Raw genomic sequence first — 17,516 nt, 5'->3', positions numbered from 1 at the left:
TGTGTTAACGGGGTTTGAATCCTCCTTCTGCTGTTTACTAGCTGTGTGACTTTGAGCAAATCACTTGAGGCTCAATTTCCCCATCTCCAAAATAGGGATAGCTAATTGATTCAGTGTCATATGAATCAAACGAGAGATCACGTCAAAGGCTTTGATCTTGTGAACTTACCATGAAAAGATTGCTGCCTTGGAATCCTCTTCTGGGTGCCCTGAAAAGCTCACCACAGACATCGTAACTCAAGTCACCTATTCAGTTCAATTTTTTTACATGTCTTCATTGGAATAATTTACGGGAAAAAGAAAATAGTGAAATAAACAAGGAAGAAAGACAGTGACTAACCAGATGGAAAACACAAACCTGCCAGGTGTTATCACTGGCCATTGTCAAATGGAACATTGGGTTTCCTAGAATTGCATTCTCAGAAGTATGTTTTTTCAATGGATTTAAGGCCAGGTGCAGTGGCTCACACCTGTAATCTCAGCATTTTGGGAGGCCAAGGCAGGTGGATCGCTTGAGCTCAGGAGTTTGTGACCTAGCCTGCCATGTCAGGCAACATGACATAACTTGGTCTCTACAAAAAATACAAACATTAGCTGGGCATGGTGGCACGTGCCTATAGTCCCAGCTGCTTGAGGGGCTAAGATAGGAGGATTGCTTGAGCCTGGGAGGTCGAGGCTGCAGGGAGCCGTGTTTGCACCACTGCACTCCAGCCTGGGTGACAGAGTAAGACTCTGTCCCTGCTTCCACAAAAAAAAAAAAAAGGATTTAAAATTACAGTAGAAAAGGCATATTGCGTAGATCTAAGGAACTTGGAATAGAACACCTAATCTGGAGGAAGGGCCCAATGGGGAAATCATGTAAATCCTCGTCTCAGAGGAGCTCTGTTTTTTGCCTTTTAAAATTGTGGTAAATTATATATAACACAAAATTTACCATTTTAACCATTTTTAAGTACAGTTTGGTGGCATTAAGTACATTCACATTGTTGTACAACCATTGCCACTATCAATTTCAGAACTTTTGATCATCCCAAGAAGAAACTCTGTACCCATTAAGCAGTAAGTCCAAAAGAGCTCTTGTTTTAAAGGGAAAGTTATTTCAGAGCTGGAAGGACCCTAGGGACTTCTCATCCAACCCCTCATTTGAATATGAGAAACTGAGACTCAGAAAGGTTGAGTTTTCTAAATCACCTAGCAAGTCACAAATTCAGGACTGAAATGCAGGTGTTCTCCCCAGTCCGGTTCTCTTTCTCCCATACTCAGGAATTATACTCTCTGACAATCTGCAAACTGGTGCATCTGATATTCCTTGAAACAATCACTTAGCATTTCTCCATGTTTTTATGCTGCAGTAAGTAGACAATTTTTCACTAGAATTGGGGTAGTAGATGCTAGTCTATAAAAATCCCTTCAACTCCCTTGAGACTCTGGCACTTTTACATTATATTAATTGTATAACATTTTAATGACTTTATTTTTTATTTTTTTGAGACAGGGTCTTACTGTGTCACCCAGGCTGGAGTGCAGTGGCATGATCTTGGTTCACTGCAGCCTTGACCTCCCTGGCTCAAGCGATTCTCCTGCCTCAGCCTTTGAGTAGCTGGGACCACAGGTGTGTACCACCTGGCTAATTTTTTTGTAGATAGGGGGTTTTGCCACATTGCCCAGGCTGGTCTCAAAGTCCTGGGCTCAAGTGATCTGCCCGCCATGGCCTCCCAAAGGACTGGGATTACAGGTGGGAGCCACGGCGCCTAACCTGACTTTATTTTTAAGAGGGTTTTCTCTATAATAATAATTATTACCATTTGTTGAGTATCAATGCTGTGTATCATACTAGGAATTTTACATTTGTGATCTTATTTTAAAAGCCTTAGAGCAACCCCAACAAATGGGTAATTTTTATTCTTATTTAACAAGTGAAGAAACAGGCTCAGGGGTCTAAGTTACTTGCCTACATTAATGGAGCTTATAAGTGATCGAGCTGGATTCAAAGCCAGACCTGTTTCACTTTAAAGCCCCATCACTTTCCTGTGTGCCATGCTGCCCTCTTCTCTAGAGGGAGGAAAACAGTCTTGGATTATTTTATTCTATCCTTAGGTAATGTCTTTCCCATGCCCATCTTCACCTGATAAAATCTCACCCATCCTTCAGAATTCACCTCAACCCCAACCTCTTTCATAATAATAGTACCAGCTAACATTCATTAAGTCTTTATTGTATCCAAGGCACTGTTATAAGTATTTTACATACATTATCTCATTTAATCCTTACAGCATCCTTATGAGGTAGATACTATTATTGCACTCATTTTACAGATGAGGAAACGGAGGCACATGGAGAATGTGTATTTACCTTTCCAGCTCTCCCCACCAGCATGCCTCTTGAGAACTCGGCAGATCCTTACAGCCCTTCTCTGCACCATCTCAGTTATGTGTTAACTGTTATTTGTGTCCCCACCTCTCGAAAGCAGAAACATGGTTGTGTTAGTTTTGGTGTATGCTGACCATCTAGCTGTTTCCTCTGCCCCCCATCGACTAGCTAGAATTATTTATTTAATTGAATAAGACAGTCACATGTATTGCTGAACTGGGTCTAACTAGTCAAAAATAAAACAAAAGAGTTTTCACTGAAAATGAATTTGAGTCTTGCTGAAATTTTCAATTATTTTCTATTTGTGAATCGTTTCCAGAGTTATTGCCTAGAACCATGATAATCATTATAAAAGTGCATGTTATCTGAAGCAGATTTAGTGGTAGAATTTTGGAAGGAGGGTGTCAGGTCAAGTGCCTTTTTTCTACTCAAGCATTTAAACAGTTGCCAGAGTAGGAATCTATATAGTAAAGGATGCTATGGGGCTTTTTTCTTCATTTTTTGTATTGATTTTCCAGACACGTTAGTGTTAAACCATGCCAGAAGTGTTGCAGAGATGAATCACTATTACCCAAAGGCCGCCAGCCTCTTTTCCTTCTGACAGAAGGATAATTCCACGTGGATCAAATAAATACAGATGTGTAGTAATTAGTTCTATTCCCAGTGAGCCTATTTCCAACACACTAAAGATGTGAGCGATTATGGAACCTCACCCCAACAGCTTTTATCAATTTAAACTGCTAAACAACAGGATAGGTCATAACCCAGCCTGCTATTAATAATGTATTTATTATGTGCAACATTATAAATTAGGTGTATGGACTAGAAAAAGAACACTTTTTAACAAGAATAATATGATCTTCCCCCAGAAGCATCATATGTGCCTGGCCACTCACCTGATGTACAGTCCCAAGGCAATCAAAAGAATAAAAAATCTCATCCGAGGAACAGAGGCCTACATCGTCAGCGGGCTCCTCCACAGAGATGATTTAGCTGTGGCTGATATGTTAGACATACCCATCCTGGGCTCTGAGCCTGAACTAGCTCATCTTTATAGTACCAAATCTGGAGGTAAACGTGTCTTTGACAGTGCCAATGTGGCAGTTCCTCCTGGAATATATGACATTTATAGTCAGCAACAGGTATGTGGGGTGGACAAGTGAAGCTCTGTTCAAATATTTGAAACATCCTCTTCATCTTGGACAACTTCCAAGTCTTCTGGAGCCAGCTCTACCCAATGAAGGATAGGTGGAATAGTTGAGTTGATTTGAGGGAATCTACTTTATTTATTTTTGAGATGGAGTCTCGCTCTGTCATCCAGGCTAGAGTGCAGTGGTGTGATCTTGGCTCACTGCAACCTCCACCTCCTGGGTTCAGTTATTTCTGGCTAATTTTTGTATTTTTAGTAGAGATGGGGTTTCACCATGTTGACCAGGCTGGTCTCGAACTCCTGACCTCTAGTGATCTGCCCACCTCAGCCTTCCAAAGTGCTGGGATTACCAGTGTGAAGAACTACGCCCAGCCTGAGGGAATCTACTTTAGAACTTTGTGTTTTAAAGTATTTTCCTGTTAGTCTTGCAGAAATTGCTGGAATTTCCAAATCCTTTACTCATTTGGAATAAGCACTGTTAAAATGTATATATCATTTGGACTGATCTGCTATCAATATTTAATGCTTTAACATGGATTAATTCATCATCATATCAGCCAGTCATTAAATAGGATCCTAAGAAATAGGAGAGTCAGTTTTCGCTAAAAGCAGTGGGTTTAGAAGACTCCAGTGAGTGATCCTCCCCACTGGGTCAGATTGCAGAGGGCCTGTGAGCAGAGGGCTGCAGACTTCCTTCGCTCTTCAGGAAGGATCTAAAGGGAGGAGGGGAAAGATCTCAGAAAGGGGAAGTAAGGCAGCTCCAGGAATAAAACTGGGGAAGTAAGACATCTCCAGGAATAAAACTATCTGTTTTTGGTTTTGCCTTGGACCAAGTGTGTGGCTATGCATTCTTCCAGCAGATAGTCAGGGCCTAAAACATTAGGAGAAATGTATTAGCCACTAGAAATATTTTCTCTTTGAGTTAGCCCTGGCAGGTGTTCTTCCATTTAACTGCCATCTGTTTTTCATAATAGAGAAAATTAAAAGACAAATGGCTGTTAACATTTCCTAACCTCTGTTTCAGTACACCTCTTGACCATTACTCTGAGCTAATCACAAATTATCCCCCCTACCCACTTCTTGGGAAATCAGAGAACCATGCACAATGAGTCAGTTTGTGAGGGACGATATTTAGGGATCCCCTCCTACTCTCAGTTGCCTGGTCATGATGCTCTGCACCTCACAGCCACTGAGCTCAAAAATCTAGCCTTTCAACAAGTCATACTTTGCAGAGATTAGTTTGAAGATACTATTAGCTTATTAAATTGCCCACAAGTATTTCACTCTTGCTAGAGTATTCTTGGGCAATTTTCATGGGCTCATGAAGGAGGTTTCTCTTAACGGTATCTCAACCTAGGAAAGTCGCAGGCAATTTTAGCAGGAGTGGAATAGAGAGGCTCCCCCTGCGCTGTTATATCACTTCCATTGTCATTAACCACCACTGGAATTTGAAGATAACAAGGCAGATTGCTAGACTCTGCTTCCCAGCAGAATATCTATCTGGTTGTTACACTTATTACAAGCGAAATACATTTTTAAATGATACTATTGCACACATGCACTATACATTAAACAACCTTCAAAACTTTAACATGTATATGCAATATTTATACTGAGTCTTGCCTTCATCTTCACTGAGGAAATCTCAGGCAATCTTTGCTATGAAATATTTCAGAACTGCATATGTTGATTATAGTTAAAGATGCAGGCACATTTAATGCAGTAAAATCTCCCTCTAGTGCTAGTATTCAGAAGTATGACTAAAAACCTCCTTAGAGACATATCAGATTTGAGAGATGTCATTTGACCTATGGTATGTGCAAATTGTATAACAATAAACCAATATTTCACTTGAGTTCTACTCTACTTGTTTGGAAAACATACATCTGAGGTCATCAAGAATTAAAATACTCCACTGAGATTTTTCCAGGTAGTGACTACCCTACCTAATCTATTTGAGCATGTCAGCATTTTGAATCTACAGATGGGGATGAATCAATAACACTGACTTTTTACTGATATGCATCATAAACTTAAAGCTGGTGAAAGAAAGCTGCAATTATTTTAACTTAGGTTATTAAGTATTTCTGACTTTCAGTTGGACTTTAGCAGTAATTATTTTTCTGCTCTTTACCAGGATAAAACGAATCACAGCTAAAAAAAACTTATTACATCTTTTGAACAGATAGACTGAAACAGAAAAATGATAAATATTTAGAAATAGCATAAAGTTGTTTTGTTTAGGATTAATTTGTTTAAATCTAGCATGAACACAGTGCGCATTTCCTGTTTTGATCCATAAAGTAACTGTAAAAGTTCTCTTTCTGGAACATGTTCCATGGGAAATATTGACAGCTTTGGTTAAATAATCAAAAATGGCGATGCTATTTTAAAGCACTGTTCAATTTTCACTTAAAGATAGCACATAATTCTTTCCAGTGGTGCAGTCTTTACAATACTATTGATCCTTTTCATTACTGTAGGGGATCCATCAACAGATGCCCATTTATAGGATTCTCAGAAGCAACAAATAATAGGATTTGGAAGAAATAGATAATAATTCTGTTAGTAGTTGAAACCTCCAAATATATAATATATCTAAATATGCAATTTTTAAAAAATCTATGCCAGAACACCTTTACTAACACTAGCAAAAGAATTTTATCTGATGTTAACAGGCCAAAGACCATTTCTACTTCTGCAAAGCGTGATCATAATACAGCAAAATATGATTAAATGTAAAATCTATGTTCTCAACACATTAGAGAAATAAGGAAACAACTTTGAAGGCACATTTTAAAAACCTTCCTAGGCTGTGCTCATCACCATATGGTTTGTAGACCAGAGTTCTGTCATTTAAACACCCAAATTATCAATACGAACTACTTGATAATTAGGGAGCTAAGATAATTTTAATTTTCACCCTCACTGAATACCCCATACTTGTATGAGGTTTCCAGAGAACCCAAGTACGGCCATTTTGCTGTCTCTTCCATACTGCCATGTAGTATAGTATCCCCAGGAAGATTTGCTGGACAGATACAACCCAGAAGAACAGATCAGGACTTTAATCAAAATAACTTTAATCTGATAGCTCCAAACCTCAACAGAACTGTAAACCATGAGTCCTTTCACACTCTTTAGTTAAAAAAAAAAAAATTGTGGGCAAAGAGAACTGATCAAAAAAGAGGATAAGAGTCTCACAGAGTCCTTCTGTACAGAAAACCATAGCCAAGCACGGCATGGGAGGGCTCGCGAGACAGAATTTTGTTGCTTTCTGGGAAGTATAGGCTGGAAAGTCTGATAGGAAGACAAGACAGATAAATCGTTTTGTAATCTAATGAGGTATTTTTCTCCCAGGCTCTGCCAGGAGAGTATTACTTATAATTAAGTCATCTTGCTATAGACTTTTATCTGATTCAAACTCACCCCAAATGGCTTATTGACTGTAAGGAAAATGGCTTCTATTGCTCCTCTTCTGACTTCTTTTTCCACTTCACCCTTCTCCACCTCTCTGTGGGTTGGGATAGGCAGCAGAGTGAAGAGGGCATGAGCATAGGTTTTGGAGTCAAAGCAACTTGAATGGAATTCCTACTCTGCTACTCAGTGCTGTGTGATTGTGGGCAAGTTATTTAAATGAGCGGAACCTCAGTTTATTTACATATAAAAGAAAACTAATAATTCAGTCCACCTCATAGATTATTGTATTAAATGAGAAAATTCATGCACAGAACTGAGATGAGCCAAAGGCCTGTTTCCTACTGAGAGTTCAGTTATCTTAGAGATCATCATCATCATTATTCTGATACTTGAGCTTGGAGTACTTTTCTGTCCCTTAAACTCCCATGTGTTTGAGCCCAGTTCTTGAGGAAATGTTTCAAATAAAATGTCAAGTAGGAAGGTTGCTTTCACAAATGTTTTATCACCTTTATCTGTCTTCTTGTATAATATACTTGTTTATATCACACATATACTAAACTCGGCCAATTGGCCAGCCAAACAAATGTATTTCTTGTACATTAATGAGGAAAAAATTAAATGTTTTATAGTTTATAGCAGTGAAAAGCTCAACAAATCCCCAAACAGTTAAAGTTTTCAAGACTATAACTCTTTATAGTCTTGAAACAATTAAAACATCATTTGAGGAATCAATAAGTAAATGCATAATTCTCCGAAAAAGAAAGAAAACAATGTCAAGATTCAATTACAGGTATTCAGGGATTGTTTCTTTTGCCTTCAAAAGCCAGCAAAATGATAATTTCAGAATTTCTCATAAATAAGACTGTGCTTTTAAACATGTCTTTGGTCTCATTGGTTAATGGTTTCTTCACATCATATTTATATCACTTTAAACTTCTTTAATCTGTCTTAATAACTAGAAGATAACCAAATGAACTGACCATTAGAAGTAAAGACACATGAGAAGTACAGCAACTAATACAATAAAAAGGAATCCCAGGAAATGAACTGTATTAAATGTAGCTGTGTCTTCGGCCCCACAGATGATAGAGCAGCTGAGTCAGCTGATAACTGATCACCTGCAGATACAGCGCTGGCTCTTTAAAATGGACTCTGAGTTCCGAGGAAATGGGACTGCATTTTGTGATATTCCTTCCTACCTAAAGTGCTACAAATGGGTGCTAAAGGAGAGAAGCAGATATGGCCTTGAGGACTGGAGAAAGAAATGGGCACAAGTGAGTATTCAATGGTGACTTAAAGCCGCAGTGTCTGCGAACAGTTAGGGGATGAATCAAAAAGTTCAGCTAAGAGATGAAAGTACTTTCCTCTCTACTTAGCTCTGTCACCTGCCAGCAGTGCCTTTCTTGGGACCTTTTTCCTTATATACACAATGAATGGGGATTGACTGAGTTCTTTTCTTTTTTTTTTCTTTTTTTTCTTTTTTTTGAGATGGGGCCTCACTTTGTTGCCCAGGCTGGAGTGCAGTGGTAAAATCAGGGCTCACTGTAACCTCTGCCTCCCTGGCTCAAGCGATCCTTCCACCTCAGCCTTCTGAGTAGAGGGGACTACAGGCATGCGCCACCATGCCTGGCTAATTTTTTCTATTTTTTTTTTCTTTTTTTTTTATTGAGACAGGGAGGGTCGCCTCATGTTGCTCAGGCTGGTCTCGAACTCCTGAGCTCAAACAATATGCCTATCTCAGCCTCCCAAAGTGCTGGGATTACAAGTATGAGCCACAGTTTGGGTTATTTTCAGTGTTTCTTCTCTGGGCCCTAAAAGTCCTCATTCACATCTTGAAATTGATTATGATAATTAGGAAGTAATTTTTTATCACATTCAGGTAACATTACAAATCTTATAATTTGCCCTAAGTGGTTCTTGATCATGTGCTTCTAACAACTGTTGTTATTAAGCTAGCTGTATTTTATTACGAGATAGAAATTCTATTAGTGAATAGTTGTCACCTGGAAGCGAATGTATAATAGTATTCTGTCAGCAGTCATATGTTTTTGAAGACAATTCAAGGAAATTTATGTAACTGCTGATCCCTGTGAGATGCTGAGAAAATAGTAGATTACAGCCAGAAAATCTCCCAGCAAAAGCTGAGCTGTAGGTAAGAAGCCTTAGCATGAATGGACGTGTATAGATTTTTTGCATGCACATTTGTGAAGGGATGAATCGTACAACCTTTTAGTCCATTCCAAATTTGCTTAATTAAAGTAATTTTATATGGTTTAATATATAAATTAAACCTGCCATTCTAAAACTATCTTGCTATGCATACAGAAATCCCCAGACTTGCCTGACTTCTCTTAATCCCAAATCTCTGTTTTGGCTGACCTATTGGTTGAAGCATAACTGATTAGGAAAATCTCAACGCAAATTCCCTTAACTGGTTCCTTCCCTACCAGCATACATAGCAGTGGGCTGTGCAAAGTGATTTGCGTCTGCTTTGCGCATCCCACTACGGAACTATATGAATCAAGACACAAGTGATAGAGAGGGAGGGGCACACTGGAGGGAACCACATTATTCTTGGAAAGTGGAGTGATGAATAAATCTAGAGAACAGTCAGGAGAGAGAGTTCCCTTTGACAAATGTGACTGGTTTCCCCATGATCTATTCTGGGCTTCGTTTCTCCCTTCTATCAGTAAATGGACTAAATGCAGTACCTGTCATGGCCAGCTTTTTACATATTATTTAAAGGATACTAAAATGAATTACTCTTCTAGATAAATATAAAACAAAGAAAATGTATTTAATTTTGAGGCCCATAGAGATTTCCCTTATATTCTCTTTGAACTAGATTTTATTTCATGTTGTATAGGTTTTTTTTTTAAAGCAACATTGTTAAGATGAAACCATAAAATATGGCTTTTTTATTTAAAACATTGAAATGTTAATGTGCAAAGTATGTGTTGGCTTCAGTATTTCAAACCAATAATTTTTAAGGAATTCTGTTGACATTAGACTATGATAAATTTGAAATGTTTGACTTTAAAAAATATTTAAAATACTGACATTTGTCTGCATTGTGTTTAGAAGCCTCACTGTGCATTATTTAAATTTTAGTTATTTTAAACCGTAGCATTTTAATTGGCACCAAATACATTTGGCACTGTTGTTAATGTTATTAAATGGAAAGCTCTTGAATAATTATAATCTATCTAAATCATTTTTTAAAACTTAACAAGAAAATATAATTATTTGGAAATCTCTTTACAGTCTGAAGCCAGTGCTTAGCCATGATCTGAAGCCAAAATAAAATAAAGTAGTTCTGAAAAGGTGCCTCTTTTTTTTTTTGTAGGAGCCTATTGACATTCTTTTGCCTTCAAAGTGAAATCATATTCGGAGTGGAGGTGGGCTGGAGCCTTCATTGAGTGTAGCTATTGAGAATTTAGGATTAGAATTCTCCTTTGTTCCAGAAGACCATCGTAATGGTGCACATTTAGACATCAAAGCATTACTTTACGAGCATAGGCATGTTTTAATGTCCTATTACAGTTTGTAGACCTGTTTCTTTTGATAATGAAGATGTTGTGTCATCAAGCCTAGCCTGGCACATACAAAACATATGCTGGCAGGTTATTAAAAATTTCAGCTTCTTGATGAAAGACTATCCTGCAGGCTAAGAGTCCAGAGAAAGACTCCATTCTGGGAGAATTATTAGAAATGAGAATATGACTGTAAGCACTAAATTATGTTAATACTTACAAATAGCATCATTTGCATAGCAGTTTATGATACGATACCATGATTTTTCTCATTGGTATGTTGTAGGCAACAGATTAAAAACAGTGCTGTTTATGGAAGTTTGAACTCTTGAGATTCTCTTTCATCTTATGCAGATATTGGTTTTAGATGTAGACAGGATTCAGTGTAGACTCAAGTGTCTAGTATAAAGATCAGCGGGGCCGGGCGCGGTGGCTCAAGCCTGTAATCCCAGCACTTTGGGAGCCAGAGGCGGGTGGATCATGAGGTCAGGAATCCTGGCTAACATGGTGAAACTCCATCCCTACTGAAAAAATACAAAAAAATTAGCCAGTCGTGGTGGCAGGTGCCTGTAGTCCCCGCTACTTGGGAGGCTGAGGCAGGAGAATGGCGTGAACCTGGGAGGTGCAGCTTGCAGTGAGCCAAGATGGCGCCACTGCACTCCAGCCTGGGCGACAGAGCAAGACTCTGTCTCAAAAAAAAAAAAGAAAAAAAAAAAAAGAAAAGATCATCTGGCTAGGCGTGGTGGCTCATGCCTGTAATCCTAGCACTCTGGGAGGCCAAGACGGATGGATCACCTGAGGTCAGGAGTTCGAGGCCAGCCTGGCCAACATAGTGAAACGTCTCTACTAAAAATACAAAAAAAATTAGTCGGTGGTGGTGGTGCACACCTGTAGTCCCAGCTACTCAGGAGGCTGAGGCAGGAGAATTGCTTGAACCCGGGAGACGGAGGTTGCAGTGAGCCGAGATCACGCCACTGCACTCCAGCCTAGGCAACAGAGTGAGACAGTGTCTCAAAAAAAAAGAGTCATCTCTTTTTTCACTATGTAATTTGGAACCAGAGTTATCTGGCTGGTTATAGTTGAGAATTAAAATAGTCCTGAAGTCAGCAGATGCTGAAAAGTTGTAGTCACCGTTAAAAAAAAAATCAGTAGAGACATGTAGGTGATTTTAGGAAAAGCAGAACGTTACATGATGGCCAAAATGGAAACAGAACACAACTCTATCATTTTTTCTTGGTGACTTGGTACCAAGCCTATTCTCTTCATCCTACCAGCTAACAAAACCTACTTCCCCAACAAGTTCCAGTGAACTCATTCACTTAAGTACTCTGCTCGTTAAGTTTTAATGAATCCACACTCTTGCACACACTCCAAACTCCCCGTTCCCCAGTCGGGGTATTTATTTTCATTTAGGAGGAATAAAGGCTTAAACAAAGGAAGGCAAACATGTAGGAGAGAAACATTCCTGGGTAAACTCACCTAAGACAGTCTAGGGAGACCCAGGCAGACATTTACTGTGGGTACCAGTCCTTGTGGCTTTTTTCTGTTTTTTTCTTTATGGGTGTTTTCCTTTCCTCAATTCCTGGGTCATTGGCTTAGTGGCAGTGATGCTATTGGTGACACTGCTTTGCAAGAGATCTTTGTAGAACAATTTCTGTGTGTAGAGAACTAAGCCAGTTCACTTTCAAGTTTCTCTGTGCAGCCCTTCGTTGGGCCTCTGTTACCCTGGAGATTCTGGGATGTGGTCTTGGCATTACTATTTTACCACTTAATGAGAAAAGGAAATTGAACTGGCTCTTGAATGCTTCTAGTAAACATTGCTATTTTAGCCCTTTGCAAGAGCAGTTTTACCTTTATTTGTACTTTGGTTTACTTTGTTTGACATTTGATATTAATTTGAGGATCACCAATGGAGGAAAAAAACTAATTAGACATTTGATATTAATTTAGGGATCACAAAGGTAAGAGAAGAACTATGCCTAGAAAAGGTAGAATAAACTACAGTTGTTTTGCCTCCTTTGAGAACTAAGGCACAAACAGAAAATACAATTACAAAAGAGAATCATTAACCATTTCATGGCATAGAACTCTCTGCATCTCCACCTCCATTGTGAAGACCTCTGTCCATTCAGAATGGCCCTGGAACTAGGTCATAGGAGCCATTGCAGGATGGCAGAGCTCGTTGTCCCGTGTAGAATTTAGTAGGTATTTATTAGGTGATCCCAAAGAGCCACTGCTTGTAATCACATCATTTTAGAAAAGTTTAAATATAACAAGATTTTAAAATATTTAACCAAATAAGGACATAATCATTTCCCCAAACATAGTTGTTTTCATTGTTATGTATGGATTTCTAAATATGCAGTGTATCTTTCTCATAGCTACAATAATAGTGTATATGCTAGTTAAACATCAGATCTTAAATATTCTCCATGTTTATACATAGTCTTCACAATTAATAGGTGCATGATATTCTCTCATATTGATGAACTCTAATATATTAAACAATTCAACTAAGTTGGAAATTTAGGCTGTTTCCAGCTTTCATTTTTTGGCGGGGGGAGGAAGGAGGGAGGAAAGATTTGTTTGTTTTATATTTGGTTTTGTATATACCTCTTTTGCTTCTGTTGAGTTACTTCCCTAGGAGAAGGACCCAGGAGTAGAATGTTTTATGGCTTTTGTTACATATTGCCATATTCCTAAGAAGATAGTACCAATTTCCAAAGCACCTAGCAGAGAATAATCCTACTAGTTTTATCACAACCTTACCATCAGGGATATTATGAACTATTTGCACTTTTATTTTAGATCTAAAATCCAGCTTCTCATTGCTATTATTTGATTACTAGCAAGGGATATTCTTTTCTCATGTCCTTATTATTTGTGTTTGATATCAAAAGCAAAAGATTTTATATATTTTAATCTAGATTTTCTAGGTTAAGAAAAAAATCTAGGTTATTCTTTTTTTCTAGTCATGAAACTACATATAAATGATTATTGTTCACTTGTTTTATATTTATTTTATGTGCTAAAATCTTGACTTCTTAGATTATCTTTATGTATTTAGTGGTTGCCAGAACACTGAAATTAAACATTTTGTAGATCTATGAATACACTGTTAAGGTGTTGACATTTCCTTGTATTTCTTTGTTGTCGTCATCATCATCATCATCATCATCATAAATAAATACTGCAGAGTACCTACTGGGTACCAGGTATTGTGCTAAGCACATTACCTGAATTGTCTCATTTAAACTCAGAAAAACCCTGAGGTTTTTACTCATTTACTTCCACACCAATTTAAGGTATAAGGAAGGTATTACTATTCTGTTTACAGATGAAGAAACTTATTCTTAAGAAGTGACTTGCCCAAATTTATAGCTAATAAATGATTGTGCCTTGCTTTTAACCCACATCTGACTGCTGCTAGCCCAGTGCATTTGCCACACTGAGCCAAGTACATTTAGGAAAGACGTTCTTATTTGAAAGTCCTGGAGAAGTGTTCTCCCGCAGGTCCTTGCCTTTGTGACTCATACCGTGTGCTGCCCTTGTGGCAAGTTTTCTGCTTTCCAGAGATTTGTGGGAAACACAAATATTCCTGGAACACAGAGGTCACTGCTCTCAAATTTCTTCCCTTTCCTAGATAACAGAAGAGCTGGCAAACTGGGAGGTGTAGGGGGCCATCAATACACACACCTCGGAGCTGGAGAGGAGGAGCCCTGCCTGGGAGTTTCTAGATTCAGCTCTTGCAACCCAACCGCCTCACATACCTGCTTATGTGCACGGGTGATGAGAGAGAATTTTAGACATCACCCTTTGATTGTTCATGGGAATGACAGATTTTCAATGCCTTTCTCAATTTAATACACTATCGTGATCATTTTAGTGAGCCTGTAAATTCCCAAAAAGCTTGGAGTAGCCCACCTTCACAATCAGATGTAGCATTAAAAATATCGTAAGCATTTAAAACCCTGGTTTTTAGCCCAGTGCAGTCAGTCACTCCTGTAATATTTTGTAATCCCAACACTTTGGAAGGTCGAGGTAGGAGTTGGCTTGAGGCCAAGAGTTCAAGACCAGCCTGGGCAATATAGTAAGACCCTATCTCTACAAAAAATTTAAAAATTAGCTGTGTGCCTGTAGTTCCAGCTACTTAGGAGCCTGAAGAAAGAGGATCACTCAAGCCCAGGAGTTTGAGGCTGCAATGAGCCATGACTGCACCACCACTCTCCAGCCTGGGTGACAGAACAAGACTCCTATCTCTAAAAGCAGAAACACCCTGTTTTTAAAAAAATAAGCAACCAAATATTTTGTTTTTGTTTGAATTTTTTTAGTCTCCTATTCCAGGTTGACACAGTAAACTGCCTTTTAAGCAGAATGAGTGATGGAACAGGCTAGTCATTCAGGGTAGCTAAGAGGTAGTTTGACTTCCTGGGGTACCATAGCCAGGGACACCTAGGTTGGACTCTCATGCTTCCTGGGGGATAACCATAGGCAAATTACTTCAGCTCTCCAAGTCTCCCTTTCTCTATCTGTAAAGAGAGATTAGTACCTGTCTCATGGGGAAGTGGTGACAAGTAAATGAGAAAATTCTGTGAATTGGCGAGCAGCGTGCTTAGCACATAATAAGACTTTAAGAAATGCTACCTATTATTATTGTTATTATTATTACCATAAAATTGTCTTACAACAAAATACAGGTAACATTGAATAAGTAAGTACATACAACTTAATCCTTCTTTGGTGATTTAGAAGGTTCTTTAGTCTCTGGTAGGCTTCCAAGGTATTGCTGTCTATGTCCATTAGCCATCATTATATGGGGTTGTGGCTGTTGAAGATACAGAATGTTGGTTGATCCAGTTGTTCCCAGCCTATGCTTTACCCAGACAGTGCCTTGGAAAGAATAAGTCTTCATAGCAGCCTGCTTTCTTCTCATTTAGAAATATAAAACCGTTCAATTTATTTGAACTTTCTATGAGTTGAATAAAGAGGCTTGACAAAGTAGAGACTATTCTGACCAAAAGATTGCAACCCAGTGGCTTTCTTTTCTGGTTCCAGTTGGTGTATTTTCTAATTAGTGTAGCAGCACGTCACCACAATCATTGGAAAGTCTTAATCATTTACATATTTGTCTGTATCGCCGAGAATGACTTAGACTGTTTTCTTCCAGTTCAGTGGGTATTTTCATGAAGCTGCCAGGGTTGAGTTTGAGGTGTCTCTCTGTGCCTGAGGAAGATGACAGGAGAAGGAAAATTGCCTCCCCAAGTGAAATGAAAGCCAGGGTACCCCTTCTGAGGACCTATAATAATCAGCTACACAAGCTGTTGGTTTGTGTGTCCTATTGATTTAATATGCTTCTAATCAGTACATAAAGCTATGGGCCTGCAGTGTTAATTTTTCATATGCTTACAAAGTACCCTTTGATTTTCTGTCACACGTTAATTACAGCGTTTTGCCATTAAATAGGAAGCTTTGTGTAAACTAATTACTAGGTAATCATTATCTACTGCAAGCGTGCTGTTTGTACCTTTTATTTTATTCTAAAAATGCACAGATCTCACAGTCTGGAAACACTCTACCTTCCAGCCATTAGCTCTCACTAATTCATAGCATTATTGTGGTGAGAGTGTAGGAGTTGTAATTGTTGTGGTATCAGAGCTGTTAATTACCGGAGTAAACAGTTGAAATGGTGCCAAGGTCTATTGTACAAGGCAGAGAAAAGGAGGTTTAAATGTTACTCCCACCATCTGGGGACTGGAGGAGAGGCAAATGCTTGAAAACAGCAGTGAGGCGCTATCGCCGCTTCAGCTCCAGGGTTGGCGGCCATATGGATCCCGAATACTTTGAATCAATTGAATTTAACTGCCAGTTTTTCGTAATAACAGCGTGGAAGGAAGGAATAAAGCAAAAGATGAGAGGAACGAGAATTGGTTAGTGTTCTCACATCCAGGAAGTCCCCGTTGGAGGTCTTTTGGAAAGGTCTGCTTTGCTGAAAACCACAGAACAGGCATGGGCATTTGGAACGGTTTCAGAATGAGTTTTCCTCTCCTCTGACGGTGACTGCGCCATTTGCTTCTGGTCGTCTGTCCTTGGTGCCCCTCCGTGAGACAGGGATGCCCTTGAGAAGGCTCAGACTTTCCTGTCACTGTGCCAGATCCAACAAAAATTCTGACTTTGGAATTCACTGATTTACCATCCTGGTATTTTAACGAGCATGGTCAATCTATAATGCTACTACATCTGCCTCAAGTGTATGCATCTGTATGTGTGGAAATATCAAAGAAGGCGCAGCTCTTCACTCTGATAAAGAAAGGTCACTGCTTGCCCATTCCTTTTGCATAAAATTAAAATATAAATTCTCCCGATAGTCTCTCATTTCATTCCACAGACTCACTCCTCTCCCCACTACTTGAATGAAAATCAAATCCAAAGGGCACGTGTGTTTCCTTTTGTTTTTAATTTTCAATTAAAGAGCTTTCATCAGCATATGCAATTTTCTCAACCAGCGATATTTCTCTAACTGGAAAGAAAGACCCCATTACCAGTAATGATAATTATGGCTACTTCCACTTATGGCTGATTTTAAAACCACATGGTTTCTGCTTTAAAATATTGCATGATCTTTAGAACAGGCATGTGTATTTACTTGATGTCACTCTTATATTTTAATATAATTTCCTTAAAACCATTTTCCAATGTTAAAATGTTTTAAAACACCAGTCACTTGCTGCTGTAACTACTTTTTAATATCATTTCCCAACCATGAACATATTCTTCTTTTTGTAAACCACCCTGGATTATTTATCTTTAATTGTTCCTTTAGCAGATGTCGAAGTAATTCCGGGAGTAGTGTAAACAACTCCCTGAAAGAAAAGGATCCCAGGCCCTCACGTACACCATGAACCAAGGACGGGGCTTGTCAGGGTTTTGATGATGGCAATTTTGTCCCGGGGAAAAATTTTCCTGCCTTTGTGTATGTGCAAAGTTCAATTACGAATTTCAAGAAGCATTTAATCTTTATCTATTGAAACCCCCAGCATGCAGCG

At 38.8% G+C, this 17,516-nt stretch overlaps 1 protein-coding gene across 5 annotated transcripts in view; it reads left to right on the top strand.

The window, feature by feature from the left end:
- IQCH (IQ motif containing H) overlaps positions 1-17,516 on the top strand; it is a 255,954-nt gene that overhangs the window by 157,894 nt on the left and 80,544 nt on the right. For 3 of the 5 annotated variants that reach the window (XM_017851107.1, XM_017851105.1, XM_017851104.1), the window contains exons 14-15: positions 3,240-3,512; positions 8,023-8,214. In XM_017851107.1, coding sequence (XP_017706596.1) covers positions 3,240-3,512; positions 8,023-8,214 — 465 coding nt within the window. The remainder of the gene's footprint in view (positions 1-3,239; positions 3,513-8,022; positions 8,215-17,516) is intronic. The other 2 variants (XM_017851106.1, XM_017851108.1) reach the window with 1 other exon arrangement.

This window comes from Rhinopithecus bieti, unplaced genomic scaffold (genome assembly GCF_001698545.2).
Source record: "Rhinopithecus bieti isolate Rb0 unplaced genomic scaffold, ASM169854v2 scaffold_31548, whole genome shotgun sequence".
Lineage (NCBI taxonomy): Eukaryota > Metazoa > Chordata > Mammalia > Primates > Cercopithecidae > Rhinopithecus > Rhinopithecus bieti.
This window is presented reverse-complemented; position numbering and strand designations above follow the sequence as displayed.